General features: G+C 40.5%; 1 protein-coding gene across 1 annotated transcript in view; it reads right to left on the bottom strand.

The window, feature by feature from the left end:
* PARD3B (par-3 family cell polarity regulator beta) overlaps nucleotides 1-27,800 on the bottom strand; it is a 397,127-nt gene that overhangs the window by 27,405 nt on the left and 341,922 nt on the right. The window contains exons 21-22 of the mRNA XM_035893042.1: nucleotides 20,737-20,872; nucleotides 46-125 (exon numbers count right to left, since the gene is read on the bottom strand). Of these exons, the coding sequence (XP_035748935.1) occupies nucleotides 46-125; nucleotides 20,737-20,872 (216 nt within the window). The remainder of the gene's footprint in view (nucleotides 1-45; nucleotides 126-20,736; nucleotides 20,873-27,800) is intronic.

Genomic DNA, 27,800 nt, shown 5'->3' on the forward strand with positions numbered 1-27,800 from the left:
GGGAGAGTGAATCAGACCGTGTGTGTACAAGGCAGGGTGCCGTACCTGGGTAGGGACGCATACTGCCTTTCCATCCCCTCGAAGTGAAGATTGTACGAGCTCCCATCTGGACCTTTTCCAGGCACCTGTGGAGAGGAGAGTAATTAGAGATGAAGATCAATTATGCAGCCCAGCTACTAACAATGCCTCTCAGAACGATAACCAGAGAACACATGATGCTGCAACATGCCAAAATCAACAAAAGAAAGGCAGGGGCTCAAAGAAGCTCCAAATCCCATACAAAATCTTATCACTGCTAACAAGAAAGGCTTTCATATCAAAGAGCTGCTCAGAACAGGTACAATCTTCGGAGCCTTTTCCTCGCCTGCATGCTAGCTGGGATACTCTCTCTCCTTCCCTGGCTGGCCCTCCTCCTAGAATTCAGTAACATGAGGACGTAATCTAATTAAGCACACCCCTTCTGACTCCAGTGGCATAACTAGTTGAATCAAAGCGAGCATCTTAGTACCAACTTTGCTGGTTTTTCTCCACTTGTGTGTTTTGCTCAAGTATAAAACACGATATAAACACGCGTTGCTTTCATTCTTAACAGAAATCCAGAAACTTTCCCTAATGCCACTGCAAAGCTAAGTATCCAGCTGGGAGTTAAGTGCATTTATCATGCTCTGGTGCCATTTCAAAAGTGAAGCATTAGTGCACTCCATCAAAATGCCAGCTCGCTACTTGGTTTGTTTTCAAGATGGCAACCGGAGTTGGCTGGAGAGCACAATTCTATCAGGAAGGCTCCAACTGGGGTACAAAACGGTGAACTTCAATGCTTTTAGCACACAGGAGCTCTCCCAATTTCACTCACTCAATGCCTGCTGATGGCCCAAAGTGTTAAGAGCCTTGTTAAAATGGAGCTATTAGTCTTTTCCTCCATAAATGCAGGAGGCTCTGACTGCCTTCAGTGTTTCCTACATTAGTATGTATTCCTATTCCGGTGCTGCTAGAATCAGCAGTTTTATAAAGCAATATACTAAGAGGCCATTTAAAATCCCCTTCCCCTTTTACAGATTAATAGCAGAAAGAAAGATTTAATGCCTTTTCAAACATTTTTAACAATTCATTAAAAAGAAAAGAATAAATCACACCAAGCTTTCAGCAAATGCCTGATTGTAAGAGGAGAAAACAAACAAAAATTAACATGTTTTTCACATTCTACAGGTTAGAGCACATTTCTGTCAGTCCTGTAATTTATGCACAATATGCCATTTTCACTGAAGAGATGTATAAGCTTCTATTCCACCATGGGAAAGGTTGTGCACTCAGGTGTAGTAAGTCTTACCTCCCTTTACATAGCATTTCTGTGCACAGTCTCTCGTGGGCCCATTACATAAGCCGAGTCCAAGGCAAAGAGAGGCACGATCCCTTGGAGCTACTAGGCAAGCTTAGGAATTATTCTAGACACATACTGTTATGCACCTTGCCACTCATTGAACATCCAAGATACTCATAAGCGAAAAAAATTTAGCACAGGCCTCTTGATAACTCCCCTTTATCTGACTCAAAACAGAAAGGAGTCCTCACGGAACTGCTGGCCACAGAAATAACCACCTCTGATTTGAAATGACCCATGCTTTAGCAGTGCCTCACTTTGGACAAGCAAAAAATAACAATAATTGCCCTACATTTCAAAAAGAGGGCAGTAGGCTAAATGGATCATTCATTCATTTTTTTCCACCAGAAAAAGTGACACGTAGAGAGAATTTATAGTCACTTAGGCAGAGAGTCACAGCCACTTTGGCTCTTCTCACACTGCTAATTTGATCAAGTTGATAATTTCTCTTAATTCACCAGGTATGCTGGTGAGAGAAGAGCATCCAGACTTCTGCTGTTTTGTGAAGAATGAGGGGGAAAAGAAATGAATGTATAATTTGGTTCACTCAGCACAAAAGCCACGTAGTATACAGTCTACCTGCGTGGCTGCAGATAGGCTATTAATTACGTGCAGCGGCAAAATATTTATGAGCTAAAGGATGCACTTGGTAACTGCGCATTCGCAACCCTGTGCAAGTTTCCTGGTGATCACTCTCCCACCTAGCAGGAGTAACAGCAGCCAGTCAGTGGGCAATAACATGAACAGATTCCGAATTGAGCCAGCACCGAGCAGGATCCCCAAACTCATAGCAGTCACCAGAAAGTAAAAAATATTTACATGACAAGGCCTTTTTGCAGCCTGGAAACACCCCTTTTCCTATGGTTTCCTACAGACCAAATAGAAGGCGATACCCCCCGCCAGGTCTGTTTGTATATATGATTTGAGAGACAGTTGCCATAGAAACACCCTGGCGGTGGATACACAATTTTGCTAATTTGGATCCATCGAGTGGCAGAGTCTCCACACCCTATATAAAACCCCCGACGCACTGGAAAAGCATGCTCTGGCTCTGCACGACTAATTAAAGACTCAGCCATTTCTTCTCCTTTCCCTTCTCCATCTGTCCACGCGACAGTAAAAATGTATCATCACTCAGCCACCAGCAAAATGGTGCCTGGAATAAAATACTACCCCAACCACGAGAGAAACTGCGAAAATGGAAACCCCTCCCTCGTAAAAGTTACTTATGTTTCAGAGGGAGTCAAAGCAAAGGGTTCCTTGCTGTCTTTTACAATAAACTAAGCTAAAAATTGGTGTGAAAGGTACTAATTAACAAGATCAAAATATTCCAGCTTCTCCTCCTTCCCCAAAGCAGGACGTACGCAGCTGGCCCTCAGTACAGGTGTGGAGGTGTTAACCACGTAGTTAATAATCACAAAATATTTAGGTAAGCAAACAATAACCTTAATAAAAAGGATTAAAACCTGGAGGTCCTAGCAAAGCCAAATGGATGCTGACCACGAGGTGACCAGCGAGGTGCGGGAGCTGACAGAAGGTGCATTAATTAGCTGAGTCCGTACTGGAGGCGGCTGGAAGAGCTTTTGAGACCAACACCCCAATCAGTAAAGAGAGAACGTGACAGCAGATGAAATACACATTTCACAAATGTATGGTAATGAACAACAGAAAGAATGATCCAAAACACGCTCCTGTATTTTTAGGGTTTAAATTAACGACATCAACTTAAATAAGAGCCATCATTATGAAGAGATCATCTCTTAGTCTAGAGCGGCCTCAACTAACAAGCAAAACATGAATATGTAAAAATAACGGGGTAGAGATAAACACCGAAACAGCCATCATCCCATCAGTGCAATTAAAAGAGCAGCATGCTTATACTGAGGAAAGGAAATGCTATCTGTATCAAAAACCAACAACAAACAATTCATGAAAACTTAGCCGTTGCAAAGTATCTGTGTGGCCAAGCCCTTTGTAGAACAAAAAAATAATAAACTGGGCACACGTATGAATCAAAACAACTAACACCAGGCTAGCAGAAGACAGTAAAGCCTTTGACAGGTTGAAGAGAGTAAAGCCTCGAAGAGCCAGCCGTTCCCTGAAAGGGAGAGCAGGCAGAAACCCCTGTACCAGCAGGTCATTCTCCTAATTGCCCCTTGGAGAATCCCGATGAATTCTCTGAAGCATGTAGCAGTGGCCACACTTGAAGACAAGGTACCAGACAAATGGGCAGGACATCGCATCCATCTAACTCAATGCCTCCATGGTCAGGATCCTGTGTGTGCCAGAAAGCTTCTGGCTTCTACATAGCTAGTAACATTTTCCTTGTTTAAGTCTCTCTTTTTTTTTTTAACCAATAATTTCCAGTAGCAAACAGAATAGCTATAGAAATACATTGCTTCAGAAAAAACCCTACGACACCTCTGCATCTTTAATTAAACCCCTGCCAGTCCCCAGCGACAGGACCAGGCTGGGGGATGCGCAGGCTGGAGAGCAGTGTGGGCACTGTCTGCTGATCTCCTCTCTCTGAGCCCTTAGCCCTTGGCAGGGGACCAACATGAAGAGCCAAAAGGCAGAGAAGAATGGGCGCAGGCTCAGGCTCCCTCCGCTCCCCTGGACAAATGGAATCCACATTTGTTTCAAGACAGAAAACTGTACAAAGATTCATAGTTCCACATGCAGATCCAAGACAGAAAGGGGAAGCGACTGTAACGAAAAAGAGAAAACGAAAGCTGTGCAGGGGTCAGTGCAAGCTATGTCCCTGGCAAATACAGTAACTGCAGGGCACTTTGAGGAGTTTTCCAACACATGGAAGTGATAAGCTAGCAGCAAATATCTCTAATGTGCCAGTTCTCCCTAGGAAAACTTCCCAGGAAAAAGGATAAAAAAGGTGATGTGAATGTGCACATGTAGATCAAGCCAAAACCCATTATCTCAGAGCATTCAAATATTTGCAAATAATTTATAAGCCATAAGTAGAGTATACCTGCAGGTAGCTATCCTGAAATAAGTCTCGGATTTGCCTACAGGAAAATTCTGGGGCTGCACAAGAACAATCCTTTAAGAGCAGAGAAAGGATTTACTTCATCCTGAAGCTTGAGACTACCTTGAAAACTGTGCAGAAAAGTGCAAAGAGGCCGTGTTTTTTCCTGGGAGACACAGCATTTCATTCCTCCTCACCTGCCTTACACTGCCTTCTTCCTGGAGCATTTGTTAAAGGCTAAAAGTCTAGCCGCTGGCAGGAAAGCCTCTCTTGCCCCTTTCATACGGATCAAGGTGTTTGGGGTTGGACACCCATTGTGGTATGAACAATAACAGCTATAATGATCTTTTTTTAAAGTTTAAGCTTCATGAAGCCAGAATCAACTTTTTCTTGTGCATTCACACACAACTTGAGGGGAGAGCTACCACACTGCAAAGGGAAGCCAGCAGCAACTCCTTGCCCCTAGCAGTGGAGACGCATTCGGCAGGACAGTGTGGTTTTGTGGGGCTCCACCTCCTCTCACCAATTCCCACCTGAGCTCCCTGCTCCAGGTCCATCCCGAGTGAAGTTGGCCGGCTGAAGACCCGAGACCTTGGGTGTTGCTCATAAGGAAAAAAGCGATGCAGAGCCATTTTCAGGGTGGCTGTCTCAGAAAGCCACAGTAACCACTCCCTCTCCTGCAGGTATTTTATTTAGAACTGCATACAGAAAACTTTGTCTTTGCAGAGAGCAGTTTGTTAAAAAACTTGTTTAAAGCTTATTAACTAGCTATACAAAAACCACAGCTCCGAGTCAGAAGTTTCACACTCTTAAAAAGGAATAATGCACAGCAGGTGTTGCATTCAGGCTTATTCATTTTTCACTTATATGCTAAACATCTCCCTTGCCCTTTTAATTTTTCTTTTTAACCCTCCGTTTTCCCCACTTCTGAACAATAACCCTCCTCCAAACATTTCAATTATCATTAAGATCAGAAGGAAAATGAGTGTGTGCTGCCCACTGGATAAGTAGCAATAGCGTAACTTCATCAATGCTGATGTGGTTTTAGCTATACTTTTGTGAACCCAGTGCAAACACTGCTGACTCCACTTGAATCACGCCTGACTTAGTTAAAATTATGTGAAATCAGGAAGAGCTTATGAAGATTCAAGTCCTGGGACTCCAACTTTTTCACTTATTTGCTGTGTACGCCCTGGAAAGTCACTTGAGCTTGTGCATTGTGGTTTTCTCCCCATAAAAAAAGGTGTGATGCTTTGTACCTTTGTATTTTATATGACTGACATGCAGGGTAAGACAGGAGCCATCCTGGGAAGGCTGCAGAGTGAAGCGTGGGCTCTGCCACCACCCAAGTGCTTTGAAAATGTCACCCAGTTCTGCTTTCTGCCTGGAAGTCTGTGTATAAACATGGCACATAGTAGTGCTGCATTGCTTAGTACATTTTTCAATAGTCTTGTGATCATCTGTTAAAGGACTTGATTCAGATGCTGGTTTGACCTCTCTTCTCAAAGCTCTTCTTTTGTCTGTGAGCGTTTCTAATCACATGGGTTGAGATTCAGCACGCCAAAAAGAGCCATGGTATAACGGAATTTGCCCTTTAACCTTCAGGTCTCCCCTCTGCTGAGACACAGTTGGTTTTTGTTTTCAATTAAGTGAAAACTGAAGAAAAGCTGAGAGAGGTAAAAGTGGATTTGTTCCCCACCCCAGTCTCAATGTTTCATACACAGGTGAAGCACCAAAATTCACCCATCTCATTTTTTGCATTTCAACAGTCTGCCTGGTTCTAGGGACTGCAAGGGAAATTTAAGAGCCTGATTTGACTCACTAACCCTTCCCTTAGCTCTTAGAACAGAGGTGGGGTATGTTAGGCAGTGAAGTGGATGTTCCATGTGAAATGGAGGCAGTTGATTGAAGGGGTCTTCTTAATTCCTTACCACTGTGATATCCTAATTATCCCACCCTCCAAGACCTCCAACATTTTCACAGAAAACATGTTTTCCTCCATCCAGCTTTTTTACGTTTTGCATCAAAAGGTAAAAATTAAAAATTCTACCAGTGTCCATGACTCAAAAGAATTTTCCTGATGTTTTCCTTACATACACAAAGAGGGATGTATTTTGCTTTCCTGGTTTTGCAATGAAAGTTGAAACAGTGATTTTGCGTTATTATAACACTCATCATTTCTCCCTCTAATTTGGATGGTTTTTAATAAAGCTCCATTGATTCCACTGAAAGAAATCCCTCCTGGCAAAAGCAGAACACACACGCTGATTGCTAAATATGCAGCAATTATCATATTCAGCAGCACACTTTAATATCTTATTTATAGATGTATCTATCTATAATTTGCTTTAATTAAGTTGCATTGATTTTAATGACAGAAGCAGTCCTCAAAGAAGAGTCTAATGTTATATGAGCCCATCGGTACTGCTTTACCATTGTTTGGATATAAGACAGCACCTTTAATACTGCTTTTTGAAATTCTTAGTGATGCTTTTCTTTGCTAAGCGGCTGCAATGGCAAACCAAGATGATCCATAGGAACTCTCAAAACCACCTCCACCAGTGGAAAGAGAGCACATTCAACTCCCCTGTTACAAACTTGCTCACAGGACAGTTTTCAATAGCAAGAGAAGAAGCTGTATCTTCCCAGCAGGTCCTGAGAAACCTTGCATTTCCGTTCCCACTCCATTTTACAGACATCTTGGGAGTGTAATTATTAGAGGTTCTCAGATTACGGTCTGATGCCTTCAAAGTTTGTTTTGGGTAGTCTGGCAACTAATTTAAACTTTTTCATTTTCTTGTCAACAGAAAATACAGGGTAAATAATTTGGGAAGGTGAATCAACAGATGGCTACAAGTGCCTGTTCCAGCCCAATCACCAAGTCACGGTCTCATAGACTCTTAAAGTTCTGTTTTCTAGGCTCAGTCACAGAGAACGTTGAGCCTTCTTTTTGTTAAGCATATGCTCACTTTAAGCGTTTTATACTAGTCTGGTTTTGAGATTATTCCAAAGAACACTTGATGCTATTCGAACTGTGACAAAGTTTGTCAAAAAACATCTTGAAGAGCTAAAGGAAGGTATCGCTGCACTCCTAGCAGAGTCTCACAGCCCTGATTTCTGCTGAGTGCTACCACATACCTTGGCCCTGATTCAGGAAAGCATGCTAAATACTGATGAGGGTGGTTTGTTTTAATTTCAATAGCATTTGATTCCTCTTGGAGGCATTCCCAAAGCTGACATACACCTGCATCTCTCAGTGGCTATATATCTCTTTTTTGGGTGGAAATACACAGGAAGAACATTTATTTCTCTGTATCCTGAACACGTCTTCACACATTTGAACACAGCCTTCTAGTGATGATGATCTCAGCATCTCCATCTTTGAAGTAACCTGGTAAGATATTACTGGTTCACATCGATTGAGGATCTATCTCAGAGACCACTGAGGTAGCTTTATAACATTACTTATGCAGATCTTAATGTATCATTCACTGTTAGTATTTCTTTTTTAAAGCGAAAAATAAGTGCTGGCTTTTTAAATCACCACCTTTTGGAATATATCAGCACTAATTTTATAAGAATTGTTCATGTTAAAATGCAAGGGCATGATCTCAAAGGAAAAGCGCCAAAGTAGCTATGCAAGTACATTTTCAGTTTCTGGTCATCATTTTTCATTCACTGATTATCGCTTAAGTGTTGATTAATAGTTATGTTCATGCTGCTAGAATGCATTTCCCTTGGGTGAGAAAAACATCCTTGTCTAAAGGAAAAAGGAGATAGTAATCAAACCATCCTTCCTCTACCCTGTAAGAAGCACAGATGCACACTCCAGAGTCACTGATGATCTTGGTTTTGCTGGTGAGTAGTTTGGAAAATTTTCACTTAGAAAATCAGCTCTATGCAATCAGAACACTACTTGGTTGGTCAGACTGCTAGGCAATTAAATACTCCCTTCGCTCTCTCTCTCCATCCACATATATCCACATATGTACACATATATACGCGCACAAACATAAATGTACATACTTACAGTCGTTGTCCCTTCTCCCTATGCAAAGAATACCAGGAACACTGATGACAGCAGTGCTCCATGCTGGAATTAAGCAGGGCTGATTATCTCAGGATTTACTTTTCCTCCTACCTCTTGTTCAGGGAGGTGAAACTAATGGTTTAGATTTAGAGAGAGCGGAAAATTCTCTATAAAGGCAATAGACTGAGGGAAATACAAACACAGATGGGAACTTTAAAAGGGAAACAGGCTGTTCCCGTAACAGTTTAAAAACATGGCAATTGCCTTAGCTTAGTAGAAAACAAGCTCTCAGCATTTGCTGTATCTTACAACACTAAGCAGAGAGAAAATAGCAAAGATGGAGGTGAAGCCAAAACTGCAAAGCGTTTTTGCACAGCCCCACAAAGATAATATTCTGCTTTCTGAACCCTAGCTCCACGATCCCCCGATCCCTGGTGCTGGAGGACTATGGTTTCCTGTGACCGTGCAAAATGAGATCATTTCCTGGCCTGTGTCCGTCTCTGTGGGTGGCTTCTTTTTCCATTAGTTGTATAATATGTTTTGGTTAATTCTACCTCTTAATTGTCTTTAATGAGCACCAGATTTGCGACACCCTCACTCACAAACCTATTCTCAGACTAAAGGCAAGCAGAGGCCCTTGAGATGAGAGCAAAACTTAAAAGCAGCAAAACAAATAACCCCCAGCACCCATCAGCATTGATTCTTCCCCAACTACAAGGGGGCATTTCAATTGCTCTTCCACTGAACCAGGCCAATCTCTTCCCAGCCACTAGTGAGAATAACTTAACTTGTTACTGAGACACACTTGGGATGCAGTATACAGCATACACAATACATACATGTGAATACATTTCTAAAGCCGATCTCCCATAGTTCTACAATACTGTGCACAATTCCTTCCCCCCATGAAACCAGTCCTCTGCCGTAGCCTGTTTGAAACTAAGCTGCTTCTTGTTCCTCCCAGTCTTGCATTCTTTGCTTCTCTTCTCACTGTAATTAGTTTACAAGACTACTTATCCAGATGATTACTGCTTTTAAATGACAGTCGTCTTTTCTTTTACTCCAGTTTATTGTTGTGTATCATTTTGTCTTGCTATCTGAATACCCAGTTCTCTAAAGCATTTTCTCATTATGTTATCTCCTGATATAAGGCATTTTGAAATACTTCATGAGAGATGCTGTATGAAGTAAATTGAATTGAATTTTCTCTCAAAGTCAGGGGCTTTCAGCATCTTTCTCTAGCTAAGTCAGCAGAGTTCTTGGCACCAATGCCAGGGTGTAATGGCCATGCTTTTGCAGCCCAGCTATGAGCTTGTGTTCTTTTTAGGGAAAATGAAATGACAGTGTCAGTACCTGGAAAGCAAACAGGGGACAGATCAATATTTCCATTTATGATGAGAATGGCAAAACGAAAACGTGTGGGCTATTTTTCAGGTTTTTAACGCACGCATCGAGATAGCGCTATTTTGTTGCATCTACCTACATCTGGTGTTGGTGCTGAATGTGTATGTGGGGGGTATATGCATGTGTATGTCAGGGAAGGAAAGAGGGAGGGGAGGGGGAAATAGCAGGGCATAGAACTCAATTGTAGAGCAAGTAGTGGAAATAGACAGTGAAAAGCTTCCTGCAGGCAGGCGGCTTCACAGGGGAGAGCGAGCCTTTCATTGTCTATAAAATCATGCCTTGCTGGAGGTCCTCAAGAGTAGAAGGGGTAGCGCCTAGAGGCAGTAAATCTCTCACTGTTGTATTATTACATTCTAAACACTTAGCTACTGTGCAAACCAGCACACTGCTTCAAGAGAAGAAAAGGAGGAAGAAGAGGGAAAATGAATAAAGGGAAGTAGAGGAAGAAAGCAATAAAATTGGGAAACAACCCCCTGCCATAGCTCCCCCCCCAGAATACTTCACATCAAAGAAAACCAGCAAAGAGTGAATCGTCACGGAGTTAAAAGTTAACCTCAACTCCTTCCATTGTGATTTGACACCACTCTGGAACACTATTCCTAGAATTTGAATGGTTAGTCTGTAGCACAGGGTATTAAATCCACCTTAATCCTGTTAAACATAGATGCCACTAAAGAGAGGCGCTTTCTCAATGGCATCATGACAAAAGCTCTCCACGCTGCAAATTCAATAATGTTAACAAAAAAAAAAAAAAAAAAAAAATCCCAAACCTGGATTAATACTGAGCAAACAACATCAGCATAAGCAGGCTTAGAGAGAGGAATTGCTTTCCATATGCTATGGCATCAGGTTCCTCCGGATCTTCAGATACCAGTCTGTAAATGTTACAGACATTGTTTCTCCTGCTTGCAACTGCTGTTGGGTGGCGACCTTCTTTGCTTGCTGATACCAATTTAGCAGTTGGTACAGTTTCTCTGTGATTTGGTACTGTCTGTTGTTTGCTGGTACCAGATGGATACCAGATGGGTAACTGTGGGCAATGGTTCCTCTGTGTTCCAGTCCCAAAAATCACTGCCTATAGGGTCAGTCTTGTCAGTTGACTCCTAAATGGCACTTCAAAGCAGCATTCTGAAAAACCTCAACATCTGTTCCTTACTCCTAATGACCTTAAAAAAAAGTTGCAGACATACTTTCCTTTAGCCAGGAGTTACTGTGCATCTGCAGGAAAAATACAACCTTGCAGATGCTTGCAGCCATCAAACTCGCTCCTCACTAATGGCAGCTCCAGAAGCCACCACCTCAACTCTGAAAGTCAGCACTGAATGTGAAGTATAATCAATATATTCTTTTCGGTGGTAGCTCCACAATGTAGGAGTTCAGAGATATTTCAAGGCATTTTTCAAACAGTACTTTCCGCAGTGAAGTGGAAGAACAAGAAAACAAAAAACTTAAAGTGCCTTTGAAAGGCAGCAGGGATACCTGAAGGCCAAACGTAAAGCATGGAGGGAAAGCAAGGAGAGAAAAAGTGATGGAAGAGATCCATTTTTTAAGTCTTAATTTGTGATTGGTCTTTCAAAATGTTGACCTAGTTGTCAAACTAAAGACAGGAGCTGAAAGGTCAGTTAATGATTTTGAATACTGCCTACTGCAGTTCCCTCCTATGTTATTCCGTATGACCGCTTCTGTTTCTAAGAAAGGGAAAAAAGTTTATTTAGGACAGTAGAGGAGCATTTTGGTAAATTCTCTATACGTGCTACAGCAGAATGCTGTCTACAGAAAAATATAGCTGACATCAAAGCATGTTCCCCACCCCCTGTCTTGCTTCATGGAGAAGTTATGATAAACAGGTTATGTGTTCCCTAAGGTTACCATGGAAACTCATTCTTTTCAGGCCATCATTTGCAAAGGTAAAATTTGCATTAAAATGTGATGGAATTTGATTTTGTGCATGTGTGTGTGAAACTCAAGTGGGGTCATGCTACCACGCAGTATAGCTATTATTTCAAACCCAGGAGCATACGCTTACGAGAGAGATCTATTAATCCGTGTAAACACCTCAGTGACCAAATTACAGTTTAATTGCTAACTTGACAGGTATCTTCCTAGAAAATTAAGAGAAATACTTTGAAAATTAGCTTCAAATGCAAATGTAAATGTTAATACTGATCCACTGGTGGGTACCACTAGATAGCATTTTTCTAAATTCCCCTATAATCATTCCACACAGAGGAAAGACTGAATTTAGATTGTCAGAATGACTTTGTTTTGATGATGGCAGACCAGGGATGGAAGGCACAGGCATGTACTGCAAATTATAAGTTTTTACCTTATCTTGAAGGAGTTATCATCAAATTACAAAGTATAGAATAAAATTTGATATAACCATGCTTACTGCGATACGAGAAACTTTTGGATTGCCTCAGAATCCCAATTTGCTCACTTTGTTTTGAGTCATATCATAACTTTAAAGTCATAATTTTACTCCAGATTCTGCTACTCTGACTTTTCTTGGAATACCTGATGGTGTAAAGCATGGTCCAGGCCTCCCCAGGGTCCATGTTCCTTGAGAGCCACTGCCATTATTTGTTGCCGTGTGCAGCATTGGTCTTCCTAACACAGGAGCGCATTATTTGCAATAGTAATTTTGACAATCATTACTGTCAGCCTATCAAGAAAACAGATGAATGGACTAAACCCAGAAAAATCTTACAACTGGTGAGAACAAACTGCATTTTAGGAGAGATACCGGTATTTGCCCTCTTGCTCAGTTGTATGCATTCACAACATACATGCTGAATTTGATATACTACTTGATGAAATCTATGCTACTCTGGGACACTGGATTATTCACATATCATCTGCCTTGAATAGCAGGACCCCCTTGGAGGCAGCAGGGCCAGAACTCATATTTCTGCTTGGAAGGCAGACATTCCAATATCACCTGCATTACAGAAGACTCAATATCCCCTATCATACAGGACTTATGACATACAGTTCAGCTGGAATGGCTCTACTTAATATTGGGCAACATGACACTTAACACAGCAGCCAGACCAGCTGATGAGGAAAAAGCAGTAAAACCACAGACAGCAGTATTTGTCCCTTTTGCTTTCTTATTGTTAATAAATACAGTTGCACAGCAAATGTTTAAAAATACTCCAAAAAAAAAAAATCAAATAAAAATCAACCCTTCGGATTAGGTTGCACAGTGCCAGTATTTTATCAGACTCCATTCTGCATTGGCAAATTCCTGCTTACAAATTCAATTTACTAGACAAAGCAAGAACATTAAAGAAAGTTTCAAAAACCAAATGCAAACAAAAATGAAATTGATTATTCACTTTTGCAGAACTTCCCGAAACTCAGCATATTCGATAGAAGGAATGTGATCCAGTTGGATCCTGCATCGAGCAAGAAAGGCGGCGCTTAGCACTCCTCTTTCCAAGTGTTCTTTAACAGCCGGAGTTGAGGCTGAAAGTTGAAAAGAGCTGGCCTTGAGCAGAAAAGCCAAACTCATGTACAGCACCAGCCTTACAGGGTAAATGGAGTTCTCTTTTCCCATATTTTGTACTTTATTTTAATGCATTCTTGATACTAGATTAGCATCTGCACTACAGACCTTAGACTAGGAACTAATAAAGTTATCCGCCCAATCTCTCCATGTCTGAGTCACTGACTTTCTTTTTCATTTTAAATAATTATAACAATGTTGCCTGTTTGTTGAGAAAAATAGAGCCTTTATATATTCATAGATAATTGCTTACACCCAGCACCCAGTGATACATTCTAATTACTTTTCACACCTTGGCAGTAAAGAAATCTTTGAACTTTTTAGTGTTTTTTAACTGCAAGACCACAATGTAGCCAGAGCTCCGACACCCTGACTGCTGCAACTGCGCCTAGGATGAAATTTAACAAGCAGTTCTGCTAACCTGTTCTGCAGTGAGGAACTTCAGCAAAACCTAAGAAGACCCAAGGCCTCCACCTCAGATCTTGTGCTGCAATAATGAGAAGTGCTGCATCGACATACAATAGAAGAACTCAATCCAGAAATCAAAAGTAATCAAAAGTCCATTATTTCAGTTGCCTTCTGTCACATACTTAACTATAACAAATAAAAGATTGTACTCTGTAACAGCCTCAATGACATAGTTGTATTGCTTGACCCAGCTTCTTTCAAGCTCGACCCTGCTCTGCACATGCTGAGCAACCGTTGCCGTTTGCCTCACCGAGGTCATTCTGCTTTCCATTATGTTAAATGGACAAATTTTGCAGTCCTTTGTCAAAACTGCTATCTCTTTTAGTGGGATGTTATCCCTAGCAGGCAGAGCTGGACAGTCACCAGCATCTTTAGGAAACAGGGTGCTGCCTGGGACAACAGTAGCTAGGCAACTCTTTGGATCATCAGTATTTTTTAGAGAAGAGATTTCTCTTTAATCAGCAACAAGAACATAACCCAGGGAAATTAAGCTGTGAGAATTCAAAAAGTCATCAACCGTGTCAGCATCTATTTGATAAATGTACCAGATACCTGGTAGTAAAGGCAAAAGCTTGTGCCTAAGAAGGGGTCAAGTTTGAGGCCCAATTTCAGGCCTGATCTAATAAATACCTAAGCACATGCTTAGCCTCAGACATGAATTTCAATGGCATTACAGACTTGTCTCGTGATTAAAAAATGAGCGTTGCTGTAACTGGGGCCCCTTTCCAGAAGTTGAAGCAGACCTCTTACTAATGGCCTGAGGAAGAGGAGGTCAATTTTAAAAGGAAACCTACTTTTTTCCCCTGCTTGTAGTCAGACCCATGAGCAGCTGTATTTGATTCTATGGTATGTGGGGCACTGACTTGCTAGGGGTCAGGACCAAGCTGTCATGGAGAAGTACCTATCACTGAGGGTAAGGGAAGGTTCAAAATGCAAAGTATTAGCTTTAGCAACCCCACATACACAGACTCGGTCAGTGTTAAAATCTCAATCTTCTTCCACCTTCCCTGTGTGATGCTGGCCTGAGATTTGACAGCATGTACACATGCTCAGGGAAAGTGGCCACACAGTCACCTATCTATGGAGTGATCAACAAGCAGACAGAAAACTCTTAAAGCCTATACTGGCAGAAGCTTGCCCAAACCGAAACGAATTGCAAAGACCCACCTACCATGCTACTCAGAACTGCAGTGAAGCCAGATTATAGCCTAGCTCTGAAAAGGCTACTTCTGTGCCTGTTCAGCTGTGGATAAAAGCTGCAGAGCTGTGGCCTTTGTGCACAAATGCAACTGTTCAGCATCCTATATAGCATGGATTACCGGTTTGCGAACCCCCCTCATCAATATAATTATCACTTATATGTTTGTTTCTTGCCTCTCTAAACATATTGGCAAATTAGGCAAAATATATACAACAGAAAACCTCTAGGGCCCTTCATATCATATCAACATGATCTGTGGCAGCTGTCATGATCTCCATAATGCCCCACTCAAGTTCTCCATTTGGGCAACATCAGAAGAACCTCTCCTAACTACAAGGGACGTGACCGCTGGCACATGTGTTAATGTGGAACCTCTCAGTGCTGCGAGCCTGCAAGGATGGCCACAGCCTGGCAGCGCTGCATGTTTTTGTCTGATTTCCTTCAACTACTTGCATGAAGTAAGAGAAATGCTTAGTGTTTGTCCCCCTCAGAATCACCCCCTCTGCATTGAAATACAACAAAAAGCAGCTGTGTGATGAGGTGCCTTGTGGAATAGATGGCATGATGTATTTCTGGAATTCACATAATATTGTAGGGTATAAACAGGACCAGTGGGCTTTGATAAGATGACATATGGCACCAGAACTGTTTCCCTTGTAAATAAGAGTGTGTACATAGTGTTAGCATGAAGACATGAGCATTTCAGACTCCCCTCTGGTTCAGATAATCTATGCCAAATTCAACCTTTGTGTAAGTAGGAATGACTCCAAACAAGTTATAAGAGTCACTCTTTATTACTAGTATTAATGGAATTGAATTTGGCTCTCCTTGCATGTGCCATTTGGAATAGTTTATTTTTCACATGAGGTTTGGCAGGGATTTCTCAAAAATAATTTTCCCCCAAAAGCCAGCCTGTAAATTTCAAAATCTCTCTGCTTAGTTTGAACAGCTCTTTAGAATACACCCCTATCTGAAACCTACATTATACAGAGATAAGTAGTGACCATAAAAAGTTCTTGATTGCTAAGTTAACCATACTGCCTAATAAAATGTTTCACATACTCTCTTAATATTTTAATAACATATACACAAATACTTCTGATATATGGTTTTCAAAGCAGCTATACTCTAAGTAAGTTATTGTATCTTTTTTTTTTTTTAAATTCAATGTTTTCTACTAATAGTCTGTGGGTTCAGAAAGTCTGGAATTCACAGCAGTTTCTGCTATATGGTTTCACATAGTACATAAAATTGTCAGCTTCTCCCATTGCGCTAGAAGACAGGAATGTTATTATTCTAGAAGTTGGAATTTTGGTTTCTAACCATGGTCCAACACAAACGTCTGTGCATTTTGGGAACCTACCCTATTTGAAATGCAACATCCTGAACCTGGAATTAATTGATCATGAAAAGTACAAACAGCTCCTTATTCATCCTGAAGCAAGCGTAGAACCCTTTGACACATTATGGAAAAATAATGCAGTTCTTAACGCTCCTTTTTTTGTTCTGGTTGATTTTTAGGCTTGGATCCCTGCCAGGCACACAATAAAGTACTTGGCCTTTAACACAGACAGGCATGATTCTTTTTTCATACTCTCAACTGGGAACTGACAAAACTCAGTACATTACAGATTTGTTTCAATTGAAATGTTCACAGCTAGTATCCAGAGACAGGTTTTCTTGTATCTTTAGGTTATTTATCAGCTAGCAAATCTGATCTGCAAATAAGAAAATGGCTTTTAGAACCACTTAACATTAAAGTTCAGTACAGTGAAGCCGATGTGGTCACTCACAGGTGGAAGAACTATTTGCAATGTGGCTGGTGTTACACGCACTCTTTGAGCATACATTAAAAAAAGATAAAGTTTCAAGGATTTACTGCCACCCTGCAGGGAAGAATTGATGTTTTAAGTAACTGGATTTGTACAAAGTCTGTAAGACAATCCAAGTAAATCCTCAAATAGATGATTAATTCCTCATTATTTAAATGTCCCTAAATACAAGTGCAGATGCTAACTTCACGGCTTTAGCTTGACAGCTCCTTCTCTATTTCTCATGATCTGTTATTAGTCTGTGACTTTAAAGCCCTAAAAAAGAGTGCCCCATGAAAAAGCCCTCCAACTCCTAGGGAGGCTGTCTGAGCTTATTGCTTACATAGTTCTTTCAGATTCTGACTGATGCTGCAGCGTACGATAATACTACATAAACACACTACGCCTCTTTCTGTAGACCCGGCTTAGGTTTGTATAGGGTATGTTCATACGCACTTTCACTACCTGATGTCCCACTAAGACTTGAGTACATACGCATATGCCTAAACTCTGTCTTGCGCTGATACTTCCCAATACACCGTAGCTGTCAGAAAATTTTAGGGTAATCTCACATTACACTGAAAACGACGGGCATTCATTTTCCTAGACAATATTTACACTTATCATCAACCTGTCCTTTGGTTAACTAGCTGAGGTTTACTTTAGACCTTGTGATCCACCCTACAGAATTTGACTTATCATTTATCCTAGTTATAAACCTGAAAGGGGTCGGTGGGGGCGGGGAGGAGTCCAAAGCATGCAAAACTCAACAACAAACCAAAGCACAAAGGAGCTGGAAAAGAATTTCAAAGGATCTGGCTGTATAGCACAGACAGTGCTATATACATGTGTCTGTTTATGGAGACACACTAAACTGAATTATTCAGTTACTTACAAAAAGAAAAAGAACAGACTGTGGGAAGGGAGAGCAGAATGAAGGCGCAAGAGAGCAAGAAATTCATCCAGCAACAGATGAGAAGAACAGAGGAGAAATGGAAAATGGATGCAGGGGGGAGGAATGGATGATGAGAGAATAGCAGGCCTATTTAAAATGAATTTTTGACCTTATTTTTAAAACATTTATGGATCCCAATTGCCTGTCATGAGATCATTTTCCCTTACAATGCTAGCTTTTCAGCCGGCTCTGCACTTTAACTTGATTTATCCCGCTTTAAAAAAAAGTAGATTGTTAGAAATACCCCTTCTATTAGAAATTCTGTCCCATTACAGTGTCAGCTAAAGGCCACTTGTCAATGTCAGCTTTATCAGATAGAAATTTGCCTCATGAGTTCTCAGATACTTTTTTGGAGGACAAGACCCAGGGTCCATTTCTGAGGCTGTTGATTTGCGATGGGATAGTGTCTTCTCAAATTATCCTCTGTTATTTCCCAACTTATCTGCATGTTTCATGAGATGGTGGGAAGTGATTACAGCAGCTGCTGTACATTAGAAAGACATCTTATAGGAAAGCTGGCTTAGGTAAAACAGCTGACTGAGAAAAGCATAGAAAGAACTAATCGAGTATTAAAAATACATAAGGAGACCCAGCATCTCCTTTCCAGCTGCAACTTCCCTCATGCCACAACATCCTGTGGGAAGGAAGAAAACTTACACCAGAAGGTTCTCCTCCTCCTCAGCTGTCTTTCGACTCTTTAAAGACAGACCTGACATCCTGAAGATGAGAGTAAATTTTTATTTATTTACAATTATGTAATTAGTCAACGGCATGTCTCTTCACTGACAAGTAAAGGTGGAAAAAATCAGCTGTTGTTCAATCTGTGTTACTCCAGTACTGCTGAGGGTCAGCAGCCTGAGGTAGGAAAGACTGCATCGCTTATAAAATATCTCGAGGACTTTCCTGGCAAGATGCTTTGGAGACACTTGTTTTCTTTTTAATATTTTGATTCTATTTTTGTTTCTTCTTTTACATCTGAATGGGCTGATGTAACATCTATATTTTAAGTGTAAAACACATGTCAGAGTAGAAATTGCAGCCAGGAGTTGAAAGAGAGCAAGCTGGGGCCACAGTATTTTCCAGACTGAAAGACAGTGCCTATGAAAGCAAGGCTGGATGGATCAATGGATGATATTGTTGCAGTAAAGAGACCAGAAGTCTTTGAAATTTGTAAACTACTTCAACAAGAGGAACTGTTGCAGCAACAAACTTCAGAGTATTAAAGCCCTCAAGGTAAACTCTGTTTTTTGAGAGGACTGCCATTCCTCACAACAAAAACATTTAAAAATACTCTGCATTGGAAGGACAAAAAGAAACAATCCTGGTGCCACTATTATTAATCAGTTCAAGATTGAGATACTTAAAGCTCCCTTTCAGGTGCTCTGATTAAGGACAACTTGCCTCACAGGAAAAGCAAAGCTTTGGAAATCAGTAATCTCTGGGCATTATACCTAATAGGAAAGGCTTAAAAAAGATTACCTAGAAGAAACCTTTGTGAATCTTGGGAAACTACACTGGACCATAAATCTCAACCTCCTCGGAGGATTAATAAAGCTTTATCAGTTTCAGATAAGAAGTAAAAATCCTCAGGCTGCTGAAGAGGTACCACTGGCCCAGTCTGGGGCCTCTGTCAGGACACTCAACATGCCATACAATTGCAAAAGAAAGACACATTTGATGCATATTCTCATTTTAGTTTACAAAAGCTATTCAGAACAAGAATGGCAGCTACACAGATTCCCAGATTTGGGTCACAAAATTTAAGGCAGTAGATTAAAGCTAACTGTTCTATGGAAAGAATTATTTTGCTGAAGGTGACACTTCTGGTAACTGAATCAGAATAATATAAACAACAACATTTTTGGGGTTAATGAACAAATTATATCTGATAATTTATGTAAAAACACCCCTTTTAACTCTATCTCTCTGTGACTGCAATAAAGCCTAGTCTCGCATAGGATTTTTTTGGACTGCAACCCCAATCATTGAAGATTTCACTTCAGCATTCACAATGATAGTTTGGAGGACATTAAAGCTAACAGTGTATAGTTCAAATTTCAGGTGTGTTTAGATTCTTAAGATTTTAACATAATTCTGTCTCTTTTTAAACTAAAATTTCAAATCTAGCATAAATAGCATCTGATCAAAGTTACATTTTTGAATGCTGGTTGATTATAATTACTTCTAAAGAGATAGAGTCCAACTCTGAAACCTGCTCAGGTGGAGCTCTTGAGTGCCGCTGTTGTGATCCCATAGACTATAGCTGTTGCACATACTTAATGCATTCCAAAATCCATCACTCTTGGTTTAATCTCTGGTTCTACCATAGGTTACTCATCAGTAGTGCAGTAGATAATACATCTCTGTGTAGTGTGACTCCTAGATGTAAAATAGGAAATGTCTGTAACATTTCTACAGTGTTGGTAGTGTATTTTAAGATTCTTTGATGGGAGAAAAGCAAATCATTCCATTTTTCGCTTTATAAAAGGATACTTTTTATGCTGAGGATACTTTAATACTGAGGATGCATCATGAGCAGATTGCTACTCTCCAGCGTGCAGAAGGAAGGGCAGGAGCAGACATGCCTCTGCTTTCTCCCTCTCACTTTGCAGCTAAGCAGAGTGAGAGTCTGCTCTGCTAACGCTCTCCTTAACCCAGGGAATCACTGGATGAACTGCCAGAGCACCATAAACCCTGCTGAAAAGCCTTGGTACTACCACACATGACAAAGTTTGGCAACAATTGTGTATCTTGGGCCTAAAGAGAGGAAACCTGGGCCTAAATCAAACACAGTGAACAGTCAAGTTATTTTTAGCCAAGTTTTCGTGTTATTAATGTTTTCTTTGGTGGGCTGGCGTTAAGGATTTCTCTGTTTCTACAAAGCCCCCACATTCATTTTAAGCTGACACAGGATTTCTGGAAAACACAAACAAATCAGCCCCTTCTGCTAACCCTGAAGGCTACAAAAGCACTTTACATTATATTGCGGACCTACCCAACGCTGGTCATAATCAGACAGCTGTGTTCTTCCTTCGTCGTCCTCATAGAAAGGTAAGCCTTCGCGCCTGGCCTGATGGTACTCCTTCCGTAACTTCTGGATACGATCAGCATTCCCACCACCTGCACAGCCACTGAGAAAAATAAAAAATACTAAATAAACTCATATGTACACACTTATCTAACACCAGGTACCCACATGAGCATAGGCACAGAACTGCCACACCTGAGACAAATGGATTGTGAGCGTTTGATTCTCCTGACTTGCATAGTGCCCACTGGCCCATATCACCCTTATTTTTGCTTTCTCATATTAATAAAGCTGCTAATTGTGAACCTGATCCCCATTTTTAAAAAAGGCTGTCCCTGTCCAAAGAACTTAACAATTGCAGTACAAGACAAGAGACAACAGATGGATGCAGACAGATGGGGGAGCACAAGGAAACTTTTAACATTCCTATGAGCAGCTATAAATGGCTATCATATTTTAATAATAATAATGATGATGATGATAAGCTGCCAGAAAAATGTTTCCCTTTGCTCCCACGCTAAATGTGGAATTTCCCTAAAATTACATTTGTTCAAGGTGAAGAATAGACTATATTCACAGAGAAGCACAGAAAGAAGTTTTATCTCATAAAAAACAATCTCCTTCCCAATTATAGAAGGAACTAAAACATCACCCATGAAAATACAGGGGAGGCAAGAGAGATGGGAAAGCATGCTATTAAATCTTGACACCATTTTTTTAAAGTGGTAATTAAACAGTAAACCACTAGGTAATCCACAAAGGCTCACTTGTATGCGGAACTGCATACACTGCAAACTGCCAGGGTAAAGCTAGTGGCGTTGCTTAGTTTTTCAAGTTAAACACATGCCTGTCTTTGTGGATTTTGACCCTGGTGAGCCTTCCAAAACCTTACAGCTGGACTTGCACAACTGTGGAAGCTCAAGCTATACCTGGAAGGATTAAAAAAGAAAAAAAAAAAATCCTGAAAATGTCCAAGAACTAAAAAAAAATACAGCCACATTGAAAATGAGTAAATTAAAGATTTCCCGCAGCTATTTCCAACCCTGTTCTAGTCAGCACTGGGGTGAATACTGACTGTATGGCTTGGTAGCATTTACTGGCATCCATAGGGAATTGTTGTAGAATGTATTTGTGACCACTCCTAACCTCAGACCATTGTTATTGCAGCACATCATCATATACTCTCTTAATCTGCAACCTTACCTCTGCCTCACCACAGTGGGCTATGGAGATACAGATTTATTCACATAAGCACAGACTCTGTGGAGCATCTTGTCACACTGCACTCCACTATAAGTATGCCAGAATCTAGGGAAGCCTTTTACAGGATTTGCATAGCAAACTGAATTTGGAGAGCACATACAAAAGATTGGACATAAACCTATCAGTTTGAGAATAAGTAGTTTCTAGTGTCTAATAGCAATCTAGATTAGTTGGAAACTAATCACCAATGAAGGGAAATTCCATGTAGGGTGCAAATGCAGCTGAATATGAGGCCAGGATTGGAAGTGTTTACTTGCAGCATCAATATGTTTCCATGGAAAATCAAACCCTTAAATTACTTGCCTTCCCTGGATCCTAAGTTATCCAGCCCCTTTACTCTACAAAGTCCCAGAGGCTTCAAGCTTCTCTGGCTGACTTGCCGAACTCTTCCAGAGCATACAAAATTTTTTCGTGATCTGCCAAGGCAGTGCAGAAAGCTTGCACAAACTCTGTGGACTATTGAGAAAAAAAAAAGTACATTCCCTTTTCCCCTTGACTCCTTGCACAGATAAATGCCTCTGTTCCTTGCATGAATTCTTGTCAAATAGTGGAGAACAATTTTCTGTTTGCAAAACACTGGAATTGAAGACTAGCTAATGGAGGCTATCACTTAGAACAGTGAAGCTTGGTCCACAGCTCATGAGCAATACAATACCTGTGAAATCCCCTGACTTTACTTGTGAGTGCAGATAAAGCGTTTAATTAGGGCTGCTAACATACAGATAAGGCCCAAAGTGTTGTCCCTGTTGCTTTGCCAACATCATTGCTCAGAGCAGCACTAGCTAAAAGAGAGAAATGCTGAAATACAGGCAATGGCTCTAGTTTGATTCCGGCCGATCTGGCGCCCTGCAGCTCTCTGCAAACTGCATTAGCACCTGCCATCAGTGGCCTAATGGCCACGTAACCCCCTAACGGCCGCCTTCTACTTCCAGGTATTTTGGCTGAAGAGGTAATCGGAAAATACCATAAAGGTTTTCTTTTCCTTTTTAAAATGAAATCTGAGATATATATTGTAAGAGGCAGTGACAGCAGCCTGTGCTTCATTTACTGCAGATCTCCTGTAGGTGAACTTCCTTCTGCTTAAACCCATCTAGCCAGCAAGTGGAAGGAGGTGCTGCAGAGATCAAGCTGATTATATGTATTAAAAGACTGGGCCTGACAGCTTTTTCTTTGGCAAACCTCTGCCACACCATATTAAAGTACAAACCCTAACCATGAGAATGAGTAGGAACATTTGAATGAAAGATAGCAGCACATGGGAAACTATCCATCTGGATTAGTGTGAAAACACAAGCATAATCTCTGTGGAAACAAGCAGCTCCATGAAGTCTGATTTCCTGTGCTGCTCTCCTGTGGGTTCTCTGGTGTCCGGTAATGGGACTGAGTTCACACCGCAGCGTTTCTCCCTAGCAAGGGCATTCGCCTGGGCTTCCCTAGCAGGCTGCTTATTTTCGTGAAACTCATTGATCCAGTATCTTTTGAACATCGAATCACCTGTCAAGTCTGGTCAAAAATGGTCAGAAGGTTCAGAATTTGTTAGAAAGGTGGGGGGAACAGGTTGGAAGATCCAGTACATCACCTTCATTTTTTCAGGAAACAGTTGAAGCGCCACAGCAATTTTTTTTTTTCCCCTCCATCACTGTTTATAGGCACAAATGTAAAAGCTTTTCAAAGAGCTGCATATCTAGTTTACCATGAAAGTTTTACCCACTCCTGAGTAATGTGAGATGAATATGATGCCCTGTGCAATGCTCATGAAACAGTTCTGAATTTAAAGTTGGCTCCTGACAATTATGTGAATATATGAACCACATTCAAACTCACCAGATGAATTCAATCAGCACTGTGCAAATATCGCATACATAATCTATTAGTTTACCCCAAAGAAACTGAAGCATTGAATTCAAACAGAATGAAGTCATCAGTAATAAAAAAAAGAAACTGATAAGGCAATATTAAAAAAAACAACACAATTTTCCAAGATTTGCAGAGAAGATTATACATTGACTGTAAACTATTCTCCCATCTGCCTATAAATACATAATTAAAAAATATTGGTTTGATCAGATAGCAGTTCTCAGACAGGGAAACAGCAGATGAATACCAGTTCAAATGTTTCGGATGCATGACTATTTATACTGAAAAAGAACCTGAACTTACAGAAGAAATATAAAAACAATACTCCAATCAAAGTCAATTTATATTAAGGAGACTTACTGAAGCTTCTCACCAAGCCTAGTAAGTACAGCAGACAGATTTCTTTTACAGTAGCTCTCCATTTAATGTAGTGCTCCCCCCTCGAGGAGATATAAATATTATAGTCCTCATCACATCTACAATTTTGTGCAGAACTCACTACCCTGACATGGCTCCCTGTGCTACATGTTCTTCAGAGACCTGCGCAACCACACATTAGCCATTCCCCTCCACCACCATGTATTCCCAGGTTCTAACATTTAATCTACCCATGGACTTCTGTGTTGTCATGACAAGACTGTAAAAGAACCATCCACTCTGCATTTTGTGATTGATTTCAGAACGATTTCCTAAAATTGTGCTACGTATAAGGAGACTGCTTCAGAAACAGCCGATACTGGGATAGAACCTGAACCTTTTTGGGGAAGTTTTAAAAAAGGTCTAAGTGGAGGAAAAAAAACTCTGAGAAACTTTACAAAGAGTTTAGCCAAGGCTCAGGTGCTGATTTCAAACAACAGAAACAAAACCTGTCCAAAATCCCACGCCACAAATAATCTTAAGAGAAGTTCAACAGTTCTTTGAATGAGCTGCACAGACTGTACGGATTTGTTTGGGGGGGAAAAAAAAATCTTATATGAACATTCAAAAGAGGAAAAAGCACATTCCTGTCAGCCATTCTGTAGTTTTGCTAGATCCAATCCTTAGAAACCAAAGCTTTCTTCTGGCCTGGGAGAAAGGAAAAAAAAAAAAGCCTGTGTGATCGTTCTAACCCATGCTGCTGGGGCTGTGCCACCAACTAGATAAACGACCGCCAGAAATCACCATCTTCTACCCTGTGCCTGTCAAGAGATCTGTCAGAACCTTGCCCACTGCGACTGTAAAGGGACCTGCTCCAAAACAGCCATTCAACCCATACAGTTGGAACAGGCATCCCAAAACAAAAAGGAAACCATAATTTGGCACAGACTTAGGTTCAAGCTATCTCTAATATTACGTAAAATATGGCTGTGAAATTTCATCTCTGAAGAGGTAGATGAACAAGCACCATAGCAATAACGCTATATACCCAATATGACAGACAAGTTATTTTTTTCAGAGAATCAAAACACCATCCTCAGTATTTAATACATGTGGCTCAGGTTTTGCACAATAAAATCTCCCCTCTGTTCTTCCTCTGAGTCACTAATCTGGATTTCAATCATTCAGGTTAAAAATGTCATTTTTTAAATGAGTGACTTCTTAGTGCAGCTCTCTAGATAATACAAAATTAAAAACAAGTGTTGCGTGTACAGAGTAAGATGAACCACTTAAAGCTGTATATAAACATACATTTAAAGAGGCAATAAACATTTTGTTTCCAGTGGTTTTCCTAAACACATTAATATTGCACAGAGCTTTTTTGCCAGCTACTTCTTTCAAACGCTGATTTCACCCAGCTGACTGTCAGCCTCTAAACAAACAACTGGTGCTTCCAAGATGGAAAAAAAAGAAAAGAAAAAAAAAAAGAAAACCAAAACTGATTCTTTTACTGAATTTTCCATTAACAAACAAATCCAAGACAAAACATGATTCACAGACGCAAGAGAATGCATAGTCTTCCATTCATAATCTGCTATAAAACAAAACTAATTTTATATACTGGAAGGAACATAGTGGTCTGCAAAGATATACAGCTAAGGGAGCCCAACGGAGCATGTAAGAGTATCTTTCACTTAGGATAAAACTTTCATTTTGAAGTTATAAGAAATAAATATTTGAGTACTTTACTCTTTCGGTTCCACTCCTTGTCTTTCTACCCTGAAGTATCACATTGCTTATGAAGATATTTCTGCAACCTCAGTAGTAATAGGGAATAAAAAGCATGGTGAGAAGTGATTAAAAGAAAATCAATGATAAGAACATAATTCTACAATATTTCAGCTTTCATCTTTGTCAACCACCAAGACAAAGAGAGTTTAGGAAGAAATGAGTATTTGTTGTTTTCATATGCACTTGAGTAAATGAATGATATTGCAATGAAAGACTTGTCAGAAATACCTTGTTGACACCACTGATACTGCCTTGTAGGCTCAGGAGTCATCTTTGATGTTCAGCCAGAGTCAGCCTGCCTTTTGCCTATACACACCCCATGCTGAGGACCCAACTGAAGAACAATGTCTTTCTAGCTACCGGAACCATGCAAGTGGTTTTATTGGTCTCCGTAACACTTCTTTCTTGCTCTGGGCGGGAATATACACTATGTATACACAATTACCGTCTTTATCAATGGAGAGGGGCCCCAGCAGGACCCTTGTTTTGGAAACCCAGGCAAAGTGATGGGGAGGAAGACTTTGAGCCCAGTTCCATTTAGACAGGACAATATTGAGAGGGTCTGTATAGATGGGCTGACATGAGAAGCATTAGATGGATACATTTCTCTCTATCTGTATATACATAAATATATATAAAGTCAAGAATAATAAATAAACTGCAGGAAAACAAGGTACACTGAAGAAGCTATTTACATTTATTTGAACTTGTATACTAAAGTCCCTGAGTCTTAATCTGCTTTACAATATTTTAAAAAGTCATAAGTGTGCCTCAGTGGAACATACACTGTCACCTTTCAATTCTTTAGGCTAACATAAAAGCAATACAACCACTTCTGTCCAAAAGGTCAAAGTCTCCTAGGGCAGCACATGACTACCATTTGTCTGGATGTAAATTGAGTCCTATTGACCCTGTAACATCACTACTGACCTCTTGACATTAGGAGCTTAGTGGAAAGAAAGAAGATGATATTCTTAGGTTCCTACAGACTCATTAGGAAGAAAGAAGGAAAGAGAACCTTGCATGATATGAATTAGCAGTGCCATTAACCTTTTCTTTCCCCAAACAGCTCATAATACGTTTACAGAAGCCTCAAAAGAATGATTTGAAGATTGAAACCAACAGATCTGTATCACTTTCAGTTTTTCCAAACTGTTTATAAAACATCTCTCAGTGGCTTGACGTAAAGCATCCTTATATGTTTCCCTCCTTTCACATGACATACAACACCTTTTCCTGTTTGTCACGGCAGATGGCCTAGACATTCAGATGAGCATCATCTTTTCAATCCAGGCCACTTCTCATCTCCATTACTTTCCTTCATAACTTAAGAGTTGACTACAGCTGGACAGAAATAGTGGGAGGTATACCCTAATTTATTGCTTTACCAAAACAAATTTGGCACACTGAGGTTTTACTTCAGCATAACAGCAGATATGGTATGTGCTATTCCAACAGAAACAGGTTATTTGCAATCAAGTAGGAAGGAAAGAAAAAAAGGGGACATTTTCTTGTTTGTAGCCAGCTTGTCATCTTTACTTCAAAGAAGAGACTTTTTTTTTCTTTTTTTCTGCTCAATGTATTGTGCCTGATCATGGAAGGCAATCACCAGATTTTAACTAATAATTAAAAAAAAAAATGCCTTACAGTTCAGGCTGGTTAACAGCAGTGTCTGTTTCTGGCATGCGACCAGTTTAATGCTGTCTTGTTGATCCGAGATGTGCACGTGTCTCCGAAGGGCTAGGAAAGCAGGGAGATTAGGG

This window comes from Egretta garzetta, unplaced genomic scaffold, assembly GCF_000687185.1.
Source record: "Egretta garzetta isolate BGI_Z169 unplaced genomic scaffold, ASM68718v1 scaffold474, whole genome shotgun sequence".
NCBI lineage: Eukaryota > Metazoa > Chordata > Aves > Pelecaniformes > Ardeidae > Egretta > Egretta garzetta.